This window comes from Rhamphochromis sp. 'chilingali', assembly GCF_963969265.1.
Source record: "Rhamphochromis sp. 'chilingali' genome assembly, chromosome: 18".
Taxonomy (NCBI): domain Eukaryota; kingdom Metazoa; phylum Chordata; class Actinopteri; order Cichliformes; family Cichlidae; genus Rhamphochromis; species Rhamphochromis sp. 'chilingali'.
The window spans coordinates 29,283,593-29,310,333 of record NC_137945.1 but is presented as its reverse complement, the minus strand read 5'-3'; the positions used below and the strand labels follow the sequence as shown (position 1 = coordinate 29,310,333).

Sequence of the window (26,741 nt, the reverse complement as noted above, 5' to 3'; positions counted from 1 at the left end):
CAGCTTTATTTGCTGGTAGAACAAACATACAAAACTAGACTAAACTGGGAAACCATAAACTAAGAACTCACAGGGAGACACAGGGAGATCCACACACAGCATGAGGGACGACGCGACACTGACTCAGAGAAACACAGGGTTTAAATACACTGGGAAGTAACGAGGGGAATGAGACACAGAAGGAGGGCACAGCTGGGAGAAATCAGGACTGACGAGACAAGCAAAGCAGGACGCATTCACATGAGACACGGACCATCAAAGTAAAACAGGAAGTATCACACAGAGACGCGAACTTGACACAGTGGAGACAGCAACTAAGAAATACAGAGACATAAACCATAAGGCAGCGGTCTAAGAACCAAAATACACAGGGAAATACTCAGCTGGGAACACAAGAGACTAGACTAGAGAGAGTAACAAAAAACCAACCATGAGAACATAATGCACAATGCAGAGTGACAGAAAACAAGAAACTCAAACATGCAAAGACACACAATTACACAGAACAGAGGGGACACAGAGAGACATGAAGAGCAAGGGATCAAAACTAGAAGCCATAGAATAAATCACACACAAGTACAATAATACAAAAATCACAAAGAACTAAAAACACTGGGTCAGGAGACCCAGGACCGTGACAGTACCCCCCCCCCCCCTCCCCTCAAGGGCTGGCTCCAGACAGCCCAAACACAGAAAAACAAAACCAAACAGAAAACAACCCAGGGCGGGCGGCGGGGGCCCAGGACGGAGGGCTCGGAACAGAAAACAAAAGAAGAGCACAGCAAACACCGGAGCCCAAGAAAACAACCCAAACACAGAGCAGTTCAGGGGGCCGGCCGTGCGCAAGGCAACGGCGGCGACGTGGAAACAGTTCAGGAGGCCGGCCGTGCGCAAGGCAACGGCGGCGACGTGGAAACAGTTCAGGAGGCCGGCCGTGCGCAAGGCAACGGCGGCTCTCCAGTGTTAGGCATGCTGGCCATGGCCCGGTGGGCACAGGACCAGTCGAGGCAGGACCAGGCGACGACGGGGCCGGTCCAGGCGACGACGGGGCTGCAGCAAGCGAAACAGAAGCCGAAGACTCTGAGGCCGGGCCAGACGAGGACGAAGACTCTGAGGCCGGGCCAGACGAGGACGAAGACTCTGAGGCCGGGCCAGACGAGGACGAAGACTCTGAGGCTGGACCAGGCGGAGCTGCAGAGGCTGAGGCTGGACCAGGCGGAGCAGAAGCAGAGGCTGAGACCGGACCAGGCGTAGCAGAAGCACAGGCAGATGCGGCTGGCCCAGGCGTAGCAGAAGCACAGGCAGATGCGGCCGGACCAGGCGACGACGAGACGGTCGCAGGTGGCGGCTGGACAGGCTCCTCGGGCCCTCCAGCTGATGCGGCGTGAGGCTGAACGGGCCCCTCGGACCCTCCAGCGGAGACAGGAGGCTGAACGGGCCCCTCGGACCCTCCAGCGGAGACAGGAGGCTGAACGGGCCCCTCGGACCCTCCAGCTGACGAAGCGTGAGGCTGGACGGGCCCCTCGGACCCTCCAGCGGAGGCGTGAGGCTGGACGGGCCCCTCGGACCCTCCAGCGGAGGCGTGAGGCTGGACGGGCCCCTCGGACCCTCCAGCGGAGGCTAAAACAAAGCCAACAGGCATGAAGTCCTCTGGCGGACATGAGGACAACTGGCGCTGCACTGAGCACTGACTCTGCCCAGGCAATGCGAACATGGTGCAGTTCTTAGGGGGCTGCTTAAACTTCAGGGGTCCAGAATCAGCTGGGGACTGAGACCTAGCCTCTGGGGAAGCCCTGGAGTGGCCAACTGTGCCAACGGCGGCTAAACCATGAAAAGTACCCTGAGTAGAAATCAAGTTACCTCTCTGCATGGAGTGAATGAGCAAAACTGGCGACACAGGAGACTGAGCAGAGAGAGGCTGCTGGGCAGCTAACTGAGCTACTGGAGACACGGGTGAGAGTGGGAGCTGAGCTACTGGAGACACGGGTGAGAGTGGGAGCTGAGCTACTGGAGACACGGGTGAGAGTGGGAGCTGAGCTACTGATGGTGGTGAAGTAGATAACTGCACGGGAGACTGAACTGAGGGCGTCTGCACTGGCACAGGGGACTGAACTGATGTCTGTTGTAACGGAGGTGGTGAGAGCGGAGTAGGCAGTGGAGTTGATGACTTCACAGGAGAATGAACCAGAGGTGAGTGCACAGGAGACTGAGCTAGAGGTGGTAGTGATAGTTGAGGGGAAAGTGGAGCTGGTGATTGAGTGGATGACTGTGCTAAGGGATGCTGCACTGGGGACACTGGAGACTGCACTGGGGACACTGGAGACTGCACTGGGGACACTGGAGACTGCACTGGGGACACTGGAGACTGCACTGGGGATTGCAGTGATGGTTGTAGTGGAGGTGTGACGGGTGGAGGAGTGGCTGAAGTGGCTGCGGGTCGGGCGGCTAGTGGCTCAGCTATAGAGCATATTAACGGCAGGGCTATGGGTTGAATGTCTGACTGAGTAGCAGCCTGAATGGCTGGGTGTAGTGGTGGTGGTGGAAGGGAAACAGGTGGTAGTGTGGATGACGGAACTAAGGGCGACTGAGTGGCAGACCGAACTGATGACTGAAGCGATGGTAGAGGTGAAAATGGAGCGTGTGGTGGAGTTAATGGCTGTGCTAGCGGGGACACAGGAGATGGAGCTAGCGCTTCTGGCTGGGCAGCTAAGTGAAAAAACACAGCCCCGGAATAAACAGTCCCAAAGTCAGGAAACTCTTGATTGTCCCTTCCACTCACCACAGCTGGCAACTCAGACGTCTCGGGGTCTGGCTGTGGCGGTGGGTGTCGGCGGCGTGAATGCCGTTTTCTTCGGAAAGCCGGAGGTGCGGTGATGGAGGAAACTGGCAACGACGGAGAGATCACGGCCGGCTCCTCATCCTCCGACCACATTGCTGCGAGAAAAGCAGCGGGTGAGTGACAGTCAGAGTGGAGGGTGGATGGAGAGGAGTCCAGTGGCAGCGGCGTGGAAACGTTTCCCGATTGTGGCGGTCGCTGTTGCGGTATGACGAGCTCGCGAGCTTGTACTGTCTCCTTGGCTTTCTGCAGATTGGACAGTAGGCCCGAAAATCCTGAGAGCTCGCGAAGATGGGGATTCCCCTTGAGAATTGCCTCGATGGCGTTTATCCCAATGGACATTGCTTTAATGTCCGAGGCATGGGAAACTCGCTCCCACAGGCTGAAGATGCGGGCCAAATCGCTTTCCCGGGAGGAGCCTGCTGGGTCCATGTCTGGTCGCGTCGTACTGTCATGAATCGCTGTGCGGCAGGCAGGAGTTGGACCCAAAATGCAGGACTCACAGACTCGGGGAGGTGAACTCAAAACACAGCTTTATTTGCTGGTAGAACAAACATACAAAACTAGACTAAACTGGGAAACCATAAACTAAGAACTCACAGGGAGATCCACACACAGCATGAGGGACGACGCGACACTGACTCAGAGAAACACAGGGTTTAAATACACTGGGAAGTAACGAGGGGAATGAGACACAGAAGGAGGGCACAGCTGGGAGAAATCAGGACTGACGAGACAAGCAAAGCAGGACGCATTCACATGAGACACGGACCATCAAAGTAAAACAGGAAGTATCACACAGAGACGCGAACTTGACACAGTGGAGACAGCAACTAAGAAATACAGAGACATAAACCATAAGGCAGAGGTCTAAGAACCAAAATACACAGGGAAATACTCAGCTGGGAACACAAGAGACTAGACTAGAGAGAGTAACAAAAAACCAACCATGAGAACATAATGCACAATGCAGAGTGACAGAAAACAAGAAACTCAAACATGCAAAGACACACAATTACACAGAACAGAGGGGACACAGAGAGACATGAAGGGCAAGGGATCAAAACTAGAAGCCATAGAATAAATCACACACAAGTACAATAATACAAAAATCACAAAGAACTAAAAACGCTGGGTCAGGAGACCCAGGACCGTGACGGTCTGACACCTTAAATAGGACGCCAACAAAGAGCACGGGGTGTATTTTGGTCATGCCCTTGCTCTTTCTCTACACCTCCTCTTGCTTTCCTCTCATTCATTTGCCTGCTTTTGTGTCACCTTCACGCTGTCCTCCTTCAGTCTTTACTTCACCCTTTTAAGTTTTAACTCTATTTTCTTTTTTCTTTGTGCATCTTATCTGCCCTTCTCTCCGCTCTGTCCTTTCTGTCATCCGGAAGGTCTGTTAGGTAACAGGCTGATGTAAATATCCTCTTCCACAATGACTGATTTCATGGAAAAGCTTGTATCTGTTACCAATCCAAAAGATTTAGAGCATAAGCCCATAAGAAGTATTTTAACAGACTCAATATTAATTTAATCCACAGAGGGTACCATTGTTTGAAAAATCTACAAAATTCAGGGAAATAAAGAACTAGAGGGTGGGCAAGGACGGTGTTTTGTTTTGGGGGGCTTTTACATGACACCATTGCACCATCTTTGTAAGGTCTTCAACATGAAGCATTTTAATTCAGTTCAGCTTTTGTTCATTAATCTCGTCTCTCCACAGACCATGCTGACAGCCATATCCATGAGCGCAATTGCTACTAATGGTGTTGTTCCAGGTAGGATCCTTTTTCTTGGGGTTATTTGAATAACAGTACACACTTGTCTTCTTCAGGCTTATGGGTTGTATAGCAGTATATAGCTGAAATGATGACCTAAAAGATATTAATATCCTCCTCCCTCATTCCCTTTTTTCCAGCTGGAGGCTCGTACTACATGATTTCCAGGTCTTTGGGTCCAGAGTTTGGTGGAGCTGTGGGTCTCTGTTTTTACCTGGGGACCACATTTGCTGGCTCCATGTACATCCTGGGTACCATTGAGATTCTACTGGTAAGTAGATTATTTTAGATTTGCAGCTGGTAGATCGAGTGATCCCAATATCCATCAGTTTATGGATTCTCTGATACCTTCTACAAATCCAGTTGGTCATCTCATATAGGGTGCACCTTTTAAGCTGCTTCAGCCAGCAGCACCACATTTGCTGCTCCGTCTCCAGGCCAGCTTCTGCTAGTGATGTGATTATTTATGCATACTCTGTTCTGCTGTCTTTTGTCTTGTCTTCCTTCTCTCACCCCAACCGGTCGCGGCAGATGGCCGCCCCTCCCTGAGCCTGGTTCTGTCGGAGGTTTCTTCCTGTTAAAAGGGAGTTTTTCCTTCCCACTGTCGCCAAAGTGCTTCCTCATAAGGGGTCATATGATTGTTGGGTTTTTCTCTCTACCTTACAATACAAAGTGCCTATAGGCGACTGTTGTTGTGATTTGGTGCTGTATAAATAAAACTGAATTGAATTGAATTGCTGTGGTCTTGCTGCTGCTTTCCCCATTTTATGACCTTGAAAGCAGAACGCAGTTGGGCCATAACCACAGTTTATTTAACACACAAACTGCCACAATATAAAAGTTTTCTTCACATCTTATTAGTACAATGAAACGAGAAGTCGTTTAATGTGACACTTTGTATTTCTTCCTGCATTGTCTTTGTCCATCCAGACCTACATGGTGCCTAAAGCAGCCATCTTTGTGGCAGATAAAAAGGAGGATGAATTGGATGCCCTGCTGAACAACATGCGTGTTTATGGCACTTGTTGCCTAGCAATAATGTCAGTAGTCGTGTTCGTTGGGGTCAAATATGTCAACAAGCTGGCACTGGTCTTCCTGGCTTGTGTTATTCTCTCCATCCTGGCCATCTATGCGGGAGTCATCAAGACCATCTTTGATCCGCCATACTTTCCGTGAGTCAGTGCTAACATTTATTAAGATTTATTTCAGTTTAATTAGTGCTTCATGTTAAAATTTCTCTCTTCCTTCACACAGTGTCTGCATGTTGGGGAATCGTACCCTAAAGAACCACCAGTTTGACAAGTGTAATAAGATTGAGGTTATAGACAACATAACGGTCACTACCCAGCTGTGGAACCTCTTCTGCGATGGATCTCAGCTCAATGCCACATGCAACGAGTATTTTGTCAACAACAATGTGACCGAGTTGCAGGGCATCCCTGGACTGATCAGCGGAGTCATTTCAGGTGGGAGCAGACCGTTTTTGTTTGTTTTTTTTCTCTGGAGCCGTGTGCACATGTGGAAGAATTTTTTAAAAAGTTACCAAGATATGTGTATACTTGTTTGAATCATACAGATTTTAATAGCTGTTCACCTATCCTCATCGATCAGGCAACAACAACCACAACAATCTTTATTTATAGAGCACATTTAAAAACCAGCGGTATACCAAAGTGCTTAACATAAGAGACAGAGAAGTAACACGAGTATTATAAGGCCTTAGCAAAGTGTCAAATATACTCACAGGTCAATGCCACTAATACACAGGGGGTAACATGAAATGCATATCAAATAAAAACATAATAAAAGCACAAGCCATAAAAAATATGTATAAGGAAAAATAGAGTAAGTCTAAGAGTCAGGTGCGAGCATTAACAAGCAGGAAAGGCGAGATTAAACAAATAGGTTTTTTCAGGCACACTGAATACTTCCTACAAACTATAAATGAAAATGATTGAAGAATGCTTAATCTCAGCAGGAATGTACACGGTCAGTAGTTTTTTGAATGCATTGCAAAATTTGAGCATACCTCATGTTATGTAACTGCTGGCAGGGACACACTGCTTTTCCTCCCAACATCCAGTGCAGATGCATTCTTGTCATATTTCTGCAACTGGGACAAGCCTGTGCAGGTGCTGAGTGATTCCATGCACAACTGTTTTACTGTCTCCTTAAAAACAGACAGTTATTTTACTGACCTCTCATCCTTTCATCATTTCTGTGAAATATATTTAATTTTCTCTTGATTAATGATTCATTTCTGCTTTGGTGCTGGTACTTATATAGCACTTTTCTACTCTAATTGAACATTCAAAGTGTTTTTAAATTAAGAATTTAACTTTGCCATCCTCACTATCTAACCGCACTAATAATATTATTTCATTAAATGATTTATCAGTTTCATCGGTGTACCAATGAAACCATTTTATTGTCTATTAATATTTAGATTCCCTTCACCCTGCACTAATGGATGTAACGGATGTTGTAAACAAGCTACGTGGAAAGTCAGAAATCTAAAAAGGTTCGCTTTGTCCAGTACTATTTTGAGCTAGAAAAGGAACAATTATATATTTGAGTAAAGTGACATATATGCACATTAGTATAGGCATGTAGACATGCTGAGGCTAGCACTGCTAACGTTAGCCACACTAACGTTAGCAGTGCTTTATTTAAATTAATTTAATTGCCTACCTAAATTGAAATTTTCATTTCATTCACACCTTGCCTTCTATCACAAACTTTTGCTGGAGGACTAACTGCTGATTAGTTGTTTGAATAGTGATCTAGTGCCAAGAATAGCCACACATTTCTACAAGCAGTCTGCACATCTTCACTCGTGCTGTCCCAATTTTATCAGCAACACTAAATAAATGCCACACAATTGACTCATTACCCTGTTTAGTACTTGCTGCAATATGTTGCACAGTTCACTGAGCTCAAACAAATGTTCCACCTGCAGAGACTGCCCTCTGGTTGCATTTGTGTGCAGTAAACTACAATCTAATTTTTTCCCAGCACTAATGTAATTTAAACAGATAAATAAAGTCATTTTATCTGCTTCGTGTTGGTGGATTTCTCAGGGTAGCAGGCAAAGGATTTTCCCACAACTTGAAAAGACATACTCCTCGCTCGCTGCTCATCATCTCTTCTCGATAACTTAAGATAAGATAAGATAACATAAGATAAAACTTTATTAATCCCTCGGGTGGGTTCCTCTGGGAAATTCGGTTTCCAAAAGCACAGCACCGACAGAAGTTACAGTTACAGAATATTATATATATATACACACACACACACACACACACACACACACACACACACACACACACACACACACACACACACACACACATATATAAATACAGAGACATATATAAATAAAATATACGAAGGGGATCAATAGAATAAATAGGAATACAAATAAAAATACAAGTGAATTGCACATTTCAAGTATGGAGTCTATTGCACTGTTGACTATTAACAAAAGTATTGCACGAAAGGTATTGCACAGTGAGGTGAAGAGGCACTACAGCTTAGTTGTTCCCCCCTCCTTTGTCCACCTGTTTCCCCTCCCCCCCCCCTCCAGAGAGGAGTTAAACAGTTAAACTTGTGTCCTGGGAGTACATGCGTTTCACAACACATTATGCTGTTTGCAGTATGAATTAGAATATTTCTGTCTCTCTTGTAGAAAATATGTGGTCGACATACGGCCCTCTGGGTATGTTGGTGGAAAAGAGCAACTTGCCATCGGTTGAGGGTGGCGACCCAACCCAGGACATCTACATGCCCTATGTAGTCAACGACATCACCACCTTCTTCACACTGCTGGTCGGCATCTACTTTCCCTCTGTCACCGGTAAGCTGGCGCCATAAGCAACAGACTCATTCTTTGTACACGTGCATGACAGTTTTTAACATCCGTTATGGCTGAGAGACAGCCATAGGAGTCTCTGAAGATGACCTGTTTGACTTTTGACTGTGACCCTGTCACCTCTCAGGTATCATGGCTGGTTCAAACCGCTCAGGTGACTTGAGAGATGCCCAGAAGTCCATTCCCATTGGGACCATCCTCGCTATCACTACCACTTCCATCATCTGTATCCTTCAACCTCGCACTGTTACCAGATATGATAACAAGTCACACAGAACACTGATAAATTAAAAAAAATCTTATTACACCTCTGATCCAGAAAAGTGAAAAACTGATTCGACCACAGTTTATTATTAAACTTGCCAGTGGAAGATTATCTAACAGTCACCAGATTTTTTCATCTTTGAGGAACTTAAAATCAAGAATTAAAGACTAATATTAACCACCAGCCAGGATGTGGTTGATTTCAGTGTGTACAGCTTTGCAGTTCGTTCTCCTTAGCTCTGCTTCCCAGATATCACCTCCGTGGTTCTGTTTGGCGCCTGTATTGATGGAGTTTTGCTTCGAGATAAGTAAGAGCTTAACATATTCAACGTTACTATGGACAGTGTGCTGAATGAATGTGTTTTAATAATGGAAATGGAGAGAAAATATGCCTCAAACATGCACGTCTACTTCATTTATAGCATCCAATGGTTTAAACAGGAATAAAAACATCACCACACTGTCCTGTCAGTTTTTGTTAAATCTTCCAATATTTGTGAATAACAGCGTTTGTCATTCACATAATTGTTTTTGCGTTGCAGATTTGGCGATTCTGTAAAGGGGAACCTTGTTATCGGCACCCTGTCATGGCCCTCTCCCTGGGTTATTGTGATTGGCTCGTTCTTCTCCTGCTGTGGGGCTGGTTTGCAGAGTTTGACCGGTGCCCCTCGCCTGCTGCAGGCTATTGCACGAGATGGCATTGTACCCTTTCTACAGGTTTGACGGTTTGACTCAAACAGCACTAACAGCAGACACTAATACTTTCAGTTTCTAGTCTTACGTGCCTCAACGTTCACACTTGGCTGCATCTGCTCGTAGGTGTTTGGTCACGGGAAAGCCAATGGGGAACCAACCTGGGCTCTCCTGCTGACTGCTGGGATCTGTGAGATCGGCATCCTCATCGCTTCCCTGGACGCTGTGGCGCCCATCCTGTCAATGTCAGTATCTGAAAGAAATATTATGCAATCTCATTCCATAAAAGTAGCTCAGCAGATCAAGTCTGTGATCCCCCAAGTATACAGCTGCTTACAGTAGATCATAAAGTGGAGATTTATTATTTGAAAAGTGACCAGAACTTTTGGATTGCTGTTTTCCCTCCTCAACAGGTTTTTCCTCATGTGCTACCTTTTTGTGAATCTTGCCTGTGCTGTTCAGACCCTGCTGCGAACGCCTAACTGGAGACCACGCTTTAAGTACTACCACTGGTGGGTGATGTGGTAAACATCCTTGCATGTTTACATCATATATCTTGTATTATATGTCGAACTGGTGTCCACAGACTGTTAAAGGTCCTCGTTAATTTGAAGCCATCAAATTAGATTTTTGATTTTTGGACGTGTGGCAGGAATCCCTCATACACAGACACCTTCACAGCCACAGGCACATCCATTTAGCCTTTACTGAAGATTAATTCCACAACACAGGTTAAGGACAATGGCAAACGGCACTATTGTTAGCTGTGGATTTTGATTACTCTATTGAATCCTAAGCCTCTCATCTCTCTAGCTTGAGCTGTTTTCACTTTATAAAGACATTTCCATGAATGCACAGAAAACTAAATGAGCATGTAAATTGTTTTTTAATCTTTTCTTTTCTTGTTTTCAGGGCTTTGTCCTTCCTTGGAATGAGCTTATGTCTTGCTATTATGTTCATCTCCTCCTGGTATTACGCTATTGTTGCTATGGTCATCGCTGGCTGCATCTACAAATACATTGAATACCGAGGGTAAGATTGCGAGATAATGGATGTGACCGAGAAACTCAGTACACTGTAAAGAGAGGAAATAATTTATCTGGAGAGAAGCTCTTGAGGTTCTTGTTTTATTTTTGCTTGCACCGTGTTAAAAGTAGATCATGTTGCCGCAATAAACTGCATATGATCCCTAAAGGAGTTCTTACTGCCCTAAATGGATTGCTACTTTTCTCTTATCACTGAGTGCTTTTCATTCATTTGTTTGCTTTAACAGGGCAGAGAAGGAATGGGGTGACGGTATCAGAGGCCTCTCTCTTAATGCTGCCCGCTATGCCCTCAATCGACTTGAGGATGCTCCACCTCACACCAAGAACTGGAGGTATGGGTGTTTGAGGGTGTGTGTGTTTACAGTTGATATTGTGTTGGGATGGACAATAACAAGACAAGAATAGACACAGAGGATGAATTTCATTAATCTTTTGGTTCCCTTCCTAATCTGTCATGAGCAGCTGATAAGCCTTCATACTGTGAGGCTCACACTGACCTTGAAGTCCTTCTTTCCAAACCAGTGGGTACTCTTCTTAAGGGTCTGCTGTTTCCAGTTACCAGCTGTTCTTTTTCACTGTCTACCTTCAACATATGTCCCTGCAAAGCTGAGTGAGAACCAATAGTGCGACAATAATACTGCCGCACCAACATTTCAACAGTATTTTCTTTACAAACAGCTGTTATGTCACATGATTACAGGCCTTGCACTGTAATTTGAATTTGTGCACCTGATAATTGTGCAAAAAATTTAAATCCAAAATATTTGTTGGTGTTGTTTTTATTCCTGAAGTTTAAAAGAATGAAGTAAAATTAAGCCAGACTGTTTTCCCCTCTCGATCTGCATAGGCCTCAGCTTTTGGTGCTTCTGAACGTGGACTCAGATCAAGCAGTCAAACACCCTCGCCTGGTCTCCTTCACCACCCAGCTGAAGGCAGGGAAAGGCCTGACAATAGTGGGGAATGTTTTGCAGGGAACCTACCTCACTAAGGAGTCGGAGTCTAAGAAGGCTGAGCAGGTATGGTGGGGAAGCACGCGCACAAGTGTGCAAATAAAAGGCAGGTGGCGATACTGTCATTAATATTGATCTGCAGTTGCTAATAATTTAATATCAGTTGTAATGCTTGCTATCTTATCTGTGCTTCAAGGGCTTCAGATTCATCACTGGACCCAAAGGCAAATCTGTACTATCAAGCTGCATTTAGAGCATTTTATAGACTCTAACTGCAGATAAACTCTGCCACCTACTGGCCATAATAAGCAATTCATGTGTTTCTTTCAGGCTGGTTTTAACTTTTATCCTCCTTAAAAACAGTTTCTGTTGAAGCAGTCATGCCCAGAAGCAACTTTACAGATGTACAAAATTATTTATTGTTCAGATCCATCAGTACAAGTTATCCTGAATGGATGTGAGTAACTAACAAATAGGTTATTTGAAGTGTTAGCTTAGCTAAGCAGGGAAACTTTGCTGTAGTGTAGCCATATCTTCTCTGGAAAAAACACATTTTGTTTTGTCAGTTGGTGCAACTTTAATAGTGAATCAGTTTTAGTCTCTTTCATGATTAACGATGAAATCCCTGTCCTCTTTTTCTCTCTCTCTCTCTCTACAGAACATTAAGGCTGCAATGTCTGCAGAGCGTACCAAAGGATTCTGTCATGTTGTAGTGTCTTCCAACCTTAGAGATGGTGTCTCACACCTCATCCAGTCTGCAGGCTTGGGAGGCATGAAGCACAACACAGTCCTGATGGCCTGGCCTGGAGCCTGGAAACAGTCCAATGACCCACAGTCATGGAGGAATTTCATAGGTACCGTGCAGTAGAATTGCAAAAATAGGGACACAATAACAGAATATATGTCGTAATTTATTTTAAAATACAGTGTAGATAAAGAGAAGACATCGTATGTGACATTTGCTGTCTGTCATTACTCTGTCAAGATGGCAGTGACTTAATGCAGCACAGTGATTTATCTCTCATAGACCCTCTGTCTGTCCTTCTGTTCATCCAGAGACAATCCGGGAAACCACAGCAGCCCATCAGGCCTTACTTGTGGCTAAGAATGTGGACAGTTTCCCCACCAACCAGGACCGCCTAGGAGAGGGCACTATTGATGTGTGGTGGGTGGTTCACGATGGGGGCTTGCTGATGCTGCTGCCCTTCCTGCTTCGACAGCACAAGGTTGGTTGGACTAGTTTGGATTGTGTTTATTCCTGAAACCATCTTAAGCTCAGCAGCATTTTCTTCTATTTCTTATTCCACCCAGAGCCTTTCTTTCACACCCATCTGTCCCGCCTGACATTCTTCTGTCCCTTATCCATCCTGTTTACCGTGCTGTTACTCCATATCTTCCATAATAATGGTGCCTTTCTCCCCTCCAGGTGTGGAGGAAGTGTAAGATGCGCATCTTTACTGTAGCTCAGATGGACGACAACAGCATCCAAATGAAGAAAGATCTCCAGATGTTCCTTTATCACCTGCGACTGGATGCAGAGGTGGAAGTTGTAGAGATGGTGAGCATCAGCCAAGGATAGCCCTGAATGGTATTCATGTCTAAGTGCAATGGGAAGCAGGATGGTTATTGAAGTTTTTCAACAATTCAGTGCCTACTTTTGTCTTAATATGATGAATGTTGTGAGGAGTTTGTCAGAGGACCCACATTGGCATCGTCCCTGAAAAATAATGTGGCTGCTGTAACGCCCGTGTTTATCCCCTTTGCAGCATGACAATGACATCTCAGCCTTCACCTATGAAAAGACTCTTGTGATGGAGCAGAGGTCGCAGATGCTGAAACAGATGCACCTTTCCAGGACTGAGAGGGAGAGAGAGGTAAAGAAGCGCTAAAAACAAACCTTCACTTGGTCTGTTTGCTGCTGTTCAACAAATGTGGATGCATTTTTTTATACTCAGTTAAATGCATTTATTCCTACTGTATGCATTTTTAATACATTGCATGTATATGTGTACATGCAAAATGATTAATAGCACACACAGCACAGCAATCAATTTACTCACTCATCCAGATAGTATTTAAAAAACAACTAAGAGGTCATTCACATGAATAACAGTCTATGACACTGAAGTCACTCATGGCCCAACATCAAGCTAAATGCCTGCTGGCCCCTTTTCCTGTTCATCTGCCACTGCCTTTCTGGGCCTCGCCGCACCATTCAGATTCAGAGTATCACTGACGAATCGCGTAGCTCAATCCGGAGGAAGAACCAGGGCCCTGCCGAGAACGCGAGCCTCAGCCGGCAGTCCTCAACGACGGAGGATGCTCAGGAGGATGAGGTAGCTGATCTTGTCAACCCATTGTTCCCTTACTGGTAACGACACAGGCCCGTCTTCACAAAGCTCCATCTTTGGCTACAGGTGTTGCTCATCATTTGGCTGCATTATCATCATCACGTTTTAAAATCACATTTTCTGTTTCACATTTGCCAGAAAAATATGCGCAAGTGATCAGCGTTGCATTATTACTGAGTTACTGGAATAGTGTGGACAATGGACGTAATGCATACTGTAATAAATAAAGATAGAAAGAGGGAAGTTTGGAGAAAATGTAGTAAGGAAGGAAATCAGATCCCACAATTTCCATCTTTATGATGAAGACATAGTTCCAAGTTGAGCATTTAACACTCTAATGTTGACTTCTTGTTGGAAATGCAGTTTTGTTCTACTTAACAAGCTTGCCTTAACGCAGATGTCTAATACACATCTTTAGTGTCATGATCAAAGCTCTACACAAAATTGGTGAGCAGGGTTCTCTGGGTAACCCTTTGTTATTTTAACCTTCTAGTTTATCCTTAGTATCACCACATGGCTGGTGTACTGGTCTTATTCTAGGGTAGTAGAGTGATAAATAACCATGATATATCATGTCTTTGCTGCCAGTTCACCAGTTCTGTCTGGCCAAAGCCAGCAGTAAGACGCACAAATGCAATCTTCTGCTTTGCCCACAACTACAAACTTACTGTTACTGGTAATAAGCCAATTAATGTTTGAGTGGCTTCTTTCAGTGCCCCCCCTCTTTTATCCACAAGGGGTAACCATGGCAACACCGTATACTTAACCTGGCAGATTTTTATTTATCATTTTCTTTTTTCCTTTAAATGCCGGATAACCTCTGTGATGCAACCCCCATGGGATTTGTGTCTCCTCCCAATTGGATCTTTTGTGTGTTTGATGTTGTTCAGGCTAAAAATTGCTTATAACCTTTGTTTAAATTTACGACTGTCCAGCAAAAGTAGATGCTTTATTATACCAGAACATCTGATCATTAAAGCCACCGGTCCAGATTAGCCCAACAGTAGTGCTACCTGCTACTGTGTAGTCAGCAAGAGCTGCTTTGTGAATACCAGCCCATTGCATCCTGAAACTGCTGCCTGGCCCATTACCTCCATCACCCCACCTATTCCTCACCCCCTGGCAAGAGTGGGCAGTATTGTCTAAGAAAACTGAAGAGTGTAAATAACATTTCACGTTACTAATACCATCAGACTCATGTGTTTACAGCTGAACAGTTTGATTCTCACATTTAGGGGAGGGAGGGGAGGGTGCTGTTTATCTACTATCTTTGAAAATGACAATACTGTCCTCTTTCTGCTCCATTCTAACCATAGTCAGAACCTACACATCATCCCTCCCTCCACCCTCCTACCATTCATTCTTCCCACTGTATCTGTCTGGTTTTACCACAGTGGGTAGTTAAGGTTAAAAATACTATACTACAGAAAACAAAAATATTTGTATTACACTGATTTATTTGCAGCACCTTCAGTGAATAAAACAAATCTACCTTTAATAAATCTTCTGTGTTATTAGCCTGCTGGAGTATCAGAGAACACTGTTTTGTTTTTGTTTTTTAAGATAAACTAAGCGTCAGTCAAATGTAAACACGGTACTAGTGAAGAAAGACAGCTCTGTTCACAGCTTTACAGCAGATAATGTATTCTTCTTCTCTGTCAGTGGCATTAGTTCAGATGTAACTGCTGATATTGAACAGTAGTGACCACTATTGTTGTCAAATCCAACAAAACTCAATGGTATTTAATGTATTAATCACATATGATGTGCTCCACTCCGTGGGACATATCGTGCTGTGCACTATTTCTGTGCTATCCACACACCAAAAGTTTACAAAGCATGTGTTAACATTTAAACACCTTTTATCACCTTTGAGTTTGCACAATACTTTACTATAACCGCTACCTGCACACATAAATGTTTCAGTTGTTGGGACCATCACATCCACCACGTGTGGTGTTGTAAAGGTTTGTATTTCTGTCGCTATTCACTCTTCTTTCTTAAATGTCATCATTCCCTTCAGTCCTGTCATACCATTGATATTATATCAGCAATTCCCAAGTTCCAAAAGGGATACTTGTGCACAAGCAGAAGGTTCAGCATCCTGAAAGATTAGTCCAACTCGTATGAAAAAAACTGAAATTGCAAATTACTGTATTTGAAAACTTAAGCACACCTGAACAACAGGGAAAATTAACAGTAAAAGAAATGTACAGTGGGGCAAAAAAGTATTTAGTCAGCCACCGATTGTGCAAGTTCCCCCACTTAAAATGATGACAGAGGTCAGTAATTTGCACCAGAGGTACACTTCAACTGTGAGAGACAGAATGTGAAAAAAAAATCCATGAATTCACATGGTAGGATTTGTAAAGAATTTATTGGTAAATCAGGGTGGAAAATAAGTATTTGGTCACCTCAAACAAGGAAAATCTCTGGCTCTCACAGACCTGTAACGTCTTCTGTAAGAAGCTTTTCTGTCCCCCACTCGTTACCTGTATGAATGGCACCTGTTTGAACTCATCATCTGTATAAAAGACACCTGTCCACAGCCTCAAACAGTCAGACTCCAAACTCCGCCATGGCCAAGACCAAAGAGCTTTTGAAGGACACCAGGAAAAGTATGGTAGACCTGCACCAGACTGGGAAGAGTGAATCTACAATAGGCAAGCAGCTTGGTGTGAAAAAATCAACTGTGGGAGCAATCATCAGAAAATGGAAGACATACAAGACCACTGATAATCTCCCTCGATCTGGGGCTCCACGCAAGATCTCATCCCGTGGGGTCAAAATGATCATGAGAACGGTGAGCAAAGATCCCAGAACCACACGGGGGGACCTGGTGAATGACCTGCAGAGAGCTGGGACCAAAGTAACAAAGGTCACCATCAGTAACACACTACAACGGCAGGGAATCAAATCCCGCACTGCCAGACGTGTTCCGCTGCTGAAGCCAGTGCATGTCCAGGCCCGTCTGAAGTTTGCCAGAGAGCACATGGATGATACAGCAGAGGATTGGGAGAATGTCATGTGGTCAGATGAAACCAAAGTAGAACTTTTTGGTATAAACTCAACTCGTCGTGTTTGGAGGAAGAAGAATACTGAGTTGCATCCCAAGAACACCATACCTACTGTGAAGCATGGGGGTGGAAACATCATGCTATGGGGCTGTTTTTCTGCCAAGGGGACAGGACGACTGATCCGTGTTAAGGACAGAATGAATGGGGCCATGTATCGTGAGATTTTGAGCCAAAACCTCCTTCCATCAGTGAGAACTTTGAAGATGAAACGAGGCTGGGTCTTCCAACATGACAATGATCCAAAACACACCGCCCGGGCAACAAAGGAGTGGCTCCGTAAGAAGCATTTGAAAGTCCTGGAGTGGCCTAGCCAGTCTCCAGACCTCAACCCCATAGAAAATCTGTGGCGGGAGTTGAAAGTCCGTGTTGCTCGGCGACAGCCCCAAAACATCACTGCTCTCGAGAAGATCTGCATGGAGGAATGGGCCAAAATACCAGCTACTGTGTGTGCAAACCTGGTAAAGACCTATAGTAAACGTTTGACCTCTGTTATTGCCAACAAAGGTTATGTTACAAAGTATTGAGTTGTATTTTTGTTATTGACCAAATACTTATTTTCCACCCTGATTTACCAATAAATTCTTTACAAATCCTACCATGTGGATTCATGGATTTTTTTTTTCACATTCTGTCTCTCACAGTTGAAGTGTACCTCTGGTGCAAATTACTGACCTCTGTCATCATTTTAGGTGGGGGAACTTGCACAATCGGTGGCTGACTAAATACTTTTTTGCCCCACTGTATCATTGATTGAACTAAATGGCAAAAGAAAACTGTTGAAATAGCTAGGTGTAAAATGATTGCTAAGAGTATAAAATCTTAGGTTAATTGTTAAATTGTTAGGCGTGTGGAAAAAGTAATAAACTGTTAGCTTAATATTTTTGGATAAATGGCTAGCCAGCTACAAAAAAAAACATTTTTCCTCTTTATTTAAAGAATTTTTACATGTAGTATCAAGCCCAGTAAAACAAGTGATTAGATGTTTTATCAACTGATTAGTTCATTAGCACCCCTGTGGAGGACTCCAATACATGTTGGGGAAGTAATTTAGCCATTTAAATCAGCTGTGTTGACACAGGATGATATCTAAAACTTGCATTGTGGCCTGGAGTTCCCCCACACCGTCGTATGGTTACACCACAACTGTTTGCTAAGTACAATTATCTAAAACTGGTCACTGAATATATAATGGAAAAAGTAGCTGTGACTGTAAGCGCTGAAAGTAGTTCAGATCTATTATAAAGTGAGTTCACATGAGAGGTGTTGTTGATGAGAAAAGTCTATCTGACAGGCCTTAGGGGGTATGTTGGATGAGTTCCCATTTCCTTTTCTCTTTTGTTTTCTTTCTCCTGTGCCCTGAAACTTCTCTTGGTAATAATCATATCCACTAATCTTCTGCTCTTGTCCTCATCCTACTCTCTGCATCGCCTCCAGGCCCAGCTCATCCACGACAGAAACACGGCATCTCACGCCACAATAAACGATAAGGTTGATGCTGAACCCGAGCAGGTTCACATGACCTGGACCAAGGACAAGCTCCTCACAGAGCGTAACCGTAACCGCGAGTGCAATGCCAACGTTGCTGTACGTGACCTGTTTAACATGAAGCCGTAAGTACTCGCTTGCCTGAACAATATTTAATTGAGAAATAACAAAACTTTTGTGTATTTGTTGCTAGATTTAAAAAAAAAACGTGTTGATCTGTAGGTTTGAAATTTTAAGATAAAAAGAGTTTATATTAGTAAAATACACTAAAGTGACATGGTGTTACTGCATGTGCCTTGTGAGGGACGTTTGCACCATTTTGAATCATTTTTCTCAAACGTAATATCTCATAAAAGTTCATTTCAGAGGGACCGGAAGCTCACCCAGTACTGATATTAGTTCAGGATGGTGCCAAACCTCAGAGAAGGAGCATGAGTAGGAGTAGTGTTAGTACTGACCCCAAGAGGGTGAAATGGGACAACTGTGCATGGTGTGTGCATTCAGGCTGCATTTGGTGTGCGTGCGCGTGTGTGCACTTTCAGCCATTTCAGCTTTAATGTATGGCCAATCTGTGTGCACACTTAATAGACTAACACCTTCTCTTCCCATACTTTCCACACTGTCAGTGGACTCCATCAGAAATGCCCCAGTTCACTTCCATTGGCTCATTAAGTTAAAACCCCAAAATCCCAAGTCTTGCCGGACCGGAAGAACTTTTCAGATTCCCTCACCCTACACATCAGAGAGCTCCATGTCACTTTCTGGGGTTTACTCGAGTCACCTTCGGGTGTCACTGCGAGTCATTTGGGACATTTGGAAGCATGCAGTGTGGTGGGGAGAGCTGCCGAGCAGATGTAGAAGCATCTAAGCTGGTTTCTGTTGTTTTGTCCCATTTTTCCTCCTTCTAGAGAGTGGGAGAGTCTGTAAGTCGCATTCTCTTTGCCCTAGGCCCTGTGTGTTCTGCTACTGTGGTGACTATGTGCTCCAGCTCGTGTGCTCGTACCTCCATGTATCTGTGTTGTCCTTGTTTGCATGCCCTAATGTGCACCGACTTCATCTTCCTGCTTCAAACAGCATGTTGGTGGCTAAAGCCTCTGCTGGGTTATGTTGCATTTACAGCTTATAACATGAGAATTTGTGCTTTCCATTGACTGTTTTCAAAAAATAGTCAAACAGAAAAAACATTCATTCAGAACGGCATTAAACTAAAAGTGTGTATTTATAGGTTGATCTGATATCCTCGTGTTGGTGTTGTTCCCAGATCATCATACTAAATGTTGTTCCAGGATCAACATTGCAAGTGACCAATCAGAATGTTGTGACGTCCCTGACCCTAACCCTAACCGTAACCCTTTAATAAACAGTAAGCAGAATTGATATTGTCCTTGCAACATTGGAATTTCATAAATGCACGAATGGCTTGGCGCGCAAAGGAATAACATCACAACAATGTGATTGGTCACTTGCAATGTTGAACCTGGAACAACATTTTCATGATGGTCTGGGAACAACACCAACACGAGGATATCAGATCATCCGTATTTATAGTTGAATGGAAAGCATGGATTGGAAATCCTGTGACATCGCCTTGTAATTTGGCTTTTGGCAGTTGACATTGCGTGCTGTATATCATCTCACAAAGGTGAAGATGAAGAGGCAGCATTTAAGGAGACAGCTGATTCTTTACACAATAAAGACGTTATATTTCGGCCTAATCTTAAATAAAGTGTTGACATGATTCAGATTCATCTGTCTTTCTCAAAATGCTGCCTCTACACGTTATGTGAAATTCTTAATGCTTGTGCCGAGCATCATTTCTCATGTGTGTTTGAAGCTGATGTCAAATGTGCATGAGTTACTACGTAAAACGTTGCTGACGTGACATCGTGGTCATTAATGTTTTCTTCATTGTGGCTTCTCTCACTGTGGATGCTCTTGTCAAACTAGGAACCAGACGAATGTCCGTCGCATGCACACTGCTGTCAAGCTGAATGAGGTGGTGGTCAACAAGTCACAGGGAGCTCATCTGGTTCTGCTTAACATGCCTGGACCACCGAGAAACAGAGGCGGAGATGAAAACTGTATCCTTCAAATGGTTGTTTTTATGTTACAACTGTATTAGGAAAAGGTTGTGATCGCAAGGAAGTGTTTCTGTTATTTAATCCATCTGCTGATTGTACTTTAGAAAGAAGTGGTTCTCTCTTTTTTAAATTACTGCAGAGTATTTGTACGTTGCAGAATAGTTTGGTCTAAACACAACAGTAGCATGTTTGTAGCCACAATGTTGGGTTTTTTGAACCAGAAATGGCTATATATGGACCCACGTAAGTGCTAATTAGTGTTATGTGATATACGGAGTTGCCGCCTGCCACACACCCTGCTGTGGAGCGAACAGCTGACAGACACAGGCAGAGAACACAAACTGCTGAGGAGGTGGATATTTAAGCTAACATATATTTTATTTATGCCAAAGCAGGGCAATTCATTTGTTATAACAGTTAAAAATTAAATTAAACACAACACACATGCAAATAGCTCAAAACAGTTGAATCGTATGCAACTCAATATCCTAATAGAGTCAAAGTAGAATAACGTAAATATACATTAGTCACTGCAGAGCAATAAAGTGGCTTAGTGTGTGCCAAGGTTTGTGTCAGTGCAGGGTCCAAACAGCTGGGCATAAAACGTGCCATGTCTATGCTAATAATCCCGACCCACCCTCCTCTCACGTGGCTAAAAGCATCACACTGGCCAATGATCACGCATTCATTGCACATTCATTGGGAGGTGGGGTGTGACACCTGGTGTGCCTGTGTGTGTGCTTTACCTTGACTGCTGTTTTCTCAGACATGGAGTTCCTGGAGGTTCTCCTCGAGGGTCTGAATCGGGTCCTCCTGGTTCGAGGTGGTGGCCGTGAAGTCATCACCATCTACTCCTAAAAATCCCCCCAAAACTTTCATGGCCTACCCTGCACCCAACACTGGCACATCGCCATGGAAACCGCGCAGTGAGGAAGAAGCCTAATTTTGGTTTTTAATGAAGGGCAGGGGTTGTTGGCAGGCGGGACCACCTTATGACTGACAGTTGACCTAAAATACGTCAGGATGAAGGAAATCGTTGGCGCCGAATAAGCCGAGCACAGCGTGCGTCCAGCTGGACCAGAGAACCCTTGCGCACAGAAGATAGAGCATAGAGACACTTTATATCTTTCATTTACATCTGACAACCTTGTTGTGTTCTGTTACATTTTCACACTCTGTCCTCTTTGTGTCGATGTTGGTAAATGGTAAATGGCCTGTATTTATATAGCGCTTTACTAGTCCCTAAGGACCCCAAAGCGCTTTACATATCCAGTCATCCACCCATTCAAGCACACATTCACACACTGTGACAAGTTTATGGCACTCACTGTGTAAAGACGAGCGGAGAAGAAGTGAATGTGTTGATATGAGCTTTATAGTCTTTGTTTTGTTTTGCTGGACCTGAGAAAAACATGCACTTAATGGATTTAAGTTAAGATGCACAAAGTGCAAAAATGACCCTTTTGCTGTTTTCAAAGCTCCATGTGGGGTGATGTTTTCATTGAAATGTTGTCAGTCTGTTGAGAAGCTGCTGAAATGTTCTGTTTTAGACTGGAGAGCTTTGATGTTGTTGAAGGGTGGAGTCATGTCTGCAGCTGAATGAGTTGATGGAAGGACCAGTTGGGAGGATGCTGAACAAGCATCTTATCCCAGTTTAGTGAGTGGAAGCCTTTCAGATCTCGGGTTCCGCATTTTTGATTTCCCACCCTCAAACTGTAGCTTTTATCTTAATAGGGAAAAAGCCATAGCTAGAAGCATGAATGGTGTCTAGAGAAACAACTGGTTGGGAACAAGAAATATATTCTTTTTTTAAGAGCTGTATGACGATAGCTTAGTAAATAATTCGATTGGTTTGTAGGTTTTTGCACAGTTAATCTATATTTTAGCCTCTCAATTGTTTGATTTTAGCAATGTATACATTTAAGATGTAAAAGCACAAATTGACACATTTAAATTAGTGTAATTGTACCCCCGTACTGACAGTTCCAGCACTGCTGACTTTGCACTACCAGTTTTCAGTCTTCATTCATTGTGTACTTTCCATTTGGTAGCTCTAATATGTTCCTAACAGGAGATACAAGGATGCAGACTGCTTCATACTGTTTAATACCCATGTTTCAATGTTGGTCGTAGAACATTTTACCGATTTAAAATTTTAACGGCTTTGAGTTTCAGATTGAGTAGATTTGGGGGGGGGGCCTGTAAAAAGTGCCAAAATGACTTTAAAAGAAACTGTGGAAGTATTTTGACTGCAGCTGACACATGGCCTACTGTAGCTGATGTTTCTGGCCATCTTTAATCTTTAGAAACAAGCATGAAGGTTTGTTTTTTTTATAATGCAGGTCCCTCATTTCTGCCAGGAATAAAGAAATTAATATGATGAAACTAATGGTGCGCTATCAAGGGCATTTCAAGAGGAAGAAGGAAAAAAGGATCCCGCTCCTTCCTCATGTGTACCTCCACAGTTTCTTTTCAAAATTAGCCGCCGCAGTATTCTGTAAAGCAGAAAGTTCCCTTTTCCTCACACTGCCCTGCAGAGAAAAACTGGAACTTTTGATTGTTGCTTATGCTACCTGTGTGTTTTTGTTGTGTTCTGTTCAGTTGTTAATGCCTGTGTTACTCTATAAATACAGTCAAATATGGTCTTTGTGGTGTTTGTTACATTATCGCTGATCTTCTGTTGCTTTTAACTGTTAATTCGAGACGAGTTTTATGACACGAGGCAGAGGGGAGGAAGTTATTTGTTTTAGTTTTTTTTTTCTTATTGTTTGCATTTTGTTTTAACCCACCAGAAACACTTTATGCTCATCACACAGGGCAGTGTGTGTGGTGGCACCCTGGACGGAAAGCGTTAAGAAGAAGGGGTGAAGCCACGGGGGTGACAGGAGCAAATGACTTCTGCTGCATGCTACATGAAGTAATGTCACTGTTTCACTTTAGTTTTCAGTTTTAGGAACCAAGGATGAATGACAAGACGAGTGAGCGCCAACTGTAAAGTTTTAGGAAGTCTGACTGGCTGAAAATTGTAAAAATAAATTATTGAAGACATTCTTTTTTTTTTGTTCTTGTTTAATCTGGTTACTGAGCTGAGTAGCAGTAACTTAGCATAAAGAAAACAGTCAACCCTTAAACAAAAGATGCTATATAATACAAAGAAAGTTTCCATCAGCGGTGTGTGTGTGTGTGTGTGTGTGTGTGTGTGTGTGTGTGTGTGTGTGTGTGTGTGTGTGTGTGTGTGTGTGTGTGTGTGTGTGTGTGTGTGTGTGTGCGTGTTACACAGCTCTGTTTTGAGGTGACTGCAGAATGTTATCTACCTCAAGCTGTCGCTGAGGCTCGGCTGACTAAAGGAAGTCCAGTCCAAACGAAACTGTTTGAGAAATATTAGGCGAAAATTTGAGAAAGAGTAAAAGACCTCTGGCTGTGTGAGAGGATGAGCAGAATAGGCACGTGTGAGCGTGTTTGTACTGTACAGCTGTGTTTCTGTGAACCGGTCATTAGACTTACCAGAGTGAGAACAAATGTTTAACCCCTCTTTAAAGGGCTGTTTGAAGGTTAAGACTTGGGATTAGGCACAGAGCAGTGATATTTATTATGTAGGACCAGGGAGTGACACATTTAACTTATTGTCCTCGCAAAACTAGTAATGTGTGTATTTTCCTGTGTGTGTTTCTGCTGTTTTCCGGCTCCGCTGGCAGGCCTCACAGACTGGAACAGGAAGTTGCATGTGGGTGCACGTATAGAGGAAGGTAGCCCTATAAATTGTATTTGTGCCTCTCTAAATAATAATTAAAAGTGCTGAAACAAACCAGAACTAAAGTTGCCTGGTTATTTATTCTGATCCTCTTATTCAACAAGCATGTTCATTTTCCCTACAATTAAAGGTGTAGGAGGTATAAATTGTGTTCCAACCTTTGCTTTTTTCCTTTTCACCAGATGAAAATTAGAAAATACACTAAAAATGTTGAAATCACAGCCTCTGGTTTCACACAGGATTCAAACCCCACACTCATCTGAAAGTGTTCTGCTTATGCTATCACACTGCTGTGGTGTGTACTGCCCATTTTCAGGGGTTGAAGTGGGAGCTGGCAGATCAGGGAACCCTAAACAGTAAAAATAAGTAACCTCCCACATCGATCTGACATTGAGCTCCAGTCGAGTTTCTGTGTGGACAGGCTGTGATCCAGCCTTCTCAAGCATATGAGCAAAATGCATACTGCATGAGATACCTTTCCACCCCCCACCTAGTATAAAAGTTCGATTTGGTGCATGGAGTAAGTTATCATAAATGAACCTTTTACTTGCAGGCACTAGTAAGGAATAGCTGTTGAGCTGTTTTAACAACTCTGAATTTACCTGACATTAAGGTCTCAGTAGCAGTGAACTCACTTGTGGTGGATGGTAAACTTATTGTTTGACTCAGAAATGTTGACACTGTGTGCAGCTTGTTAGGAGCAGTAAGCAAGAGTTGGTTGATTTGCAAACCTAAACATGGTTCAGCAAACTGTGCAGTTAATGTGCAGGACAGTGGTCGCATTGATGTGCTCACAATCCTCCACAAGAGTGCAGCCTTGCCTTCTCTTCAAACTGGCTCCATGCGACAGATGCTGTGTATGAGTGATATCAGAACCAAATTCAAAACCCCAGAGAGTGGGAGCATCTTTACACGATGCCAACAGCCAGAGCTCTAAACACAAGTCAACATTGTGATTTGTTTTTACTAGCCTGTTCCTGTCCATCCACACCATCTCCAGCAGCAGCAGGCGCGACTGTGATGTTTGCAACATTTACATTTTTCCCTAAGTCAGAACAGTTACTACCATGTTTTCAATAAAGGCACATGGATGACAGGTTTCTGATGTTATAACTTCAGGAGGAAGTTTCTGTGTGTGCTACAAAAACCTTAAACCTTTTTTCTTTATATGGTGTTTCTGAGCAGGCACACGCTGTGTCAGAAACAGTAAAGAACTCTCAGCTTTGACCTTTGACAGCTGCTTTCTGTGTGCAGTCTGCACCTAGCAAGTTCAGAGTCTATCTCTCTCTCCTGTTCGCTCTGTACATCCTTGAGCAAATGATCTGGAGAGGGAGATGTTTCCATCCATCTGCACAAATGTGTTATTGGCAGACACAAAGAAGTCTCACTGGTGTTTCAGACCCCCAATGAACCAAAATAACAGTCCAGTAATGCAATATTGTGCGCTCATGTCTGTATTGATTTGTGACATTCAGCTTTTTCCATTCATTGAACGAGGTCCTGCTGGGTCATTAGGATGTTTTCTTTCAATGATTTACACACACACACAAATATATGTAAATAAAACAGGGCAAAAGATTAACTTAAGCTTATTATTTGTTCAGTCTGTGTGATTAGGAAGTTAACCCTGTCATGCATGACTTGTGACAACCTCAATCAGGATTTTTTTTAACATATTTTTATTCATATTTAGGCTTGAAAAGATGAATAAAAATACTCATGAAACCCTGATTGGGGTTGTCATAAGTCATGCATGACAGAGTTAAATAACAATAATTACAATGAAACAGGTCGTACATCTATAGTAACATTAAACAACCAGTGGGTGGCAGGGTATGGAGTGGCACATCAATGTCCAATGTAGTGGTTTATGTGCAAGTATACCATCAACACTGACACAAATACAAGAAAACGGCCTTTGAATAGCGGTCCGCTGTAGCGACCACTATGCGTGAAAGGGTTAATGAATCATAGACGATGATGGCCAAAAGATTTATAGTCTTGTAGGAGTGAAAAAAGGGCCCTCAGCTTCATTGATCTATACCAATGGCAAAAACATACAGCTTGTGACTGACTGATGCATGAGGACCCAGGCCTACATCTTTCTATACAGTCTTTGGTTAAAATACCATTTTCATATTGTTGGCTAGCAATCACACCTGATGCACTTAGGTGAAGTGAACTGGTGTGACTGGTGATGACACCTTTTGCAGGTATCTGGTCATAGAATGAACAATGACAGTATAGGGATCAACACAATTTCATATATGACACTTTATGGGTCCAATTACTCTGATGCACAGGTCAACATTCAGGTTGCTAAAACATGAAACGGTACAGAATGACCAGAGGGAACATCTTCTGGGAAGCATTTACTACCGTGAAAATCTTGTAATATTTCTGCCTTAGCACTGCAAAAAACTGAAATTATTATTAGTTAATAATAAGACAGTAAATCAAAAAGACATAACAGTAAGCAGACACAATTTAGTCATGGTTGTGATGTGGTCCTCTGCAGCTTCTGTAGCTGCAGTGAATGTAGCTACAGTGTTGTT

At 43.5% G+C, this 26,741-nt stretch overlaps 1 protein-coding gene across 4 annotated transcripts in view; it reads left to right on the top strand.

Moving 5' to 3' along the window:
- slc12a7b (solute carrier family 12 member 7b) overlaps positions 1-23,483 on the top strand; it is an 83,218-nt gene extending 59,735 nt beyond the window's left edge. For 2 of the 4 annotated variants that reach the window (XM_080865039.1, XM_080865042.1), the window contains exons 5-26: positions 4,563-4,617; positions 4,758-4,888; positions 5,548-5,789; positions 5,872-6,083; positions 8,306-8,473; positions 8,616-8,714; positions 9,003-9,060; positions 9,295-9,469; positions 9,572-9,690; positions 9,859-9,957; positions 10,358-10,477; positions 10,719-10,823; positions 11,339-11,507; positions 12,100-12,295; positions 12,498-12,667; positions 12,868-12,999; positions 13,208-13,315; positions 13,661-13,777; positions 18,304-18,479; positions 19,263-19,277; positions 20,302-20,435; positions 21,202-23,483. In XM_080865039.1, coding sequence (XP_080721165.1) covers positions 4,563-4,617; positions 4,758-4,888; positions 5,548-5,789; positions 5,872-6,083; positions 8,306-8,473; positions 8,616-8,714; positions 9,003-9,060; positions 9,295-9,469; positions 9,572-9,690; positions 9,859-9,957; positions 10,358-10,477; positions 10,719-10,823; positions 11,339-11,507; positions 12,100-12,295; positions 12,498-12,667; positions 12,868-12,999; positions 13,208-13,315; positions 13,661-13,777; positions 18,304-18,479; positions 19,263-19,277; positions 20,302-20,435; positions 21,202-21,293 — 2,892 coding nt within the window. In that variant the 3' untranslated portion in view covers positions 21,294-23,483. The remainder of the gene's footprint in view (positions 1-4,562; positions 4,618-4,757; positions 4,889-5,547; positions 5,790-5,871; positions 6,084-8,305; positions 8,474-8,615; positions 8,715-9,002; positions 9,061-9,294; positions 9,470-9,571; positions 9,691-9,858; positions 9,958-10,357; positions 10,478-10,718; positions 10,824-11,338; positions 11,508-12,099; positions 12,296-12,497; positions 12,668-12,867; positions 13,000-13,207; positions 13,316-13,660; positions 13,778-18,303; positions 18,480-19,262; positions 19,278-20,301; positions 20,436-21,201) is intronic. The other 2 variants (XM_080865041.1, XM_080865040.1) reach the window with 2 other exon arrangements.
- The last annotated feature ends 3,258 nt before the right edge of the window (positions 23,484-26,741 follow it).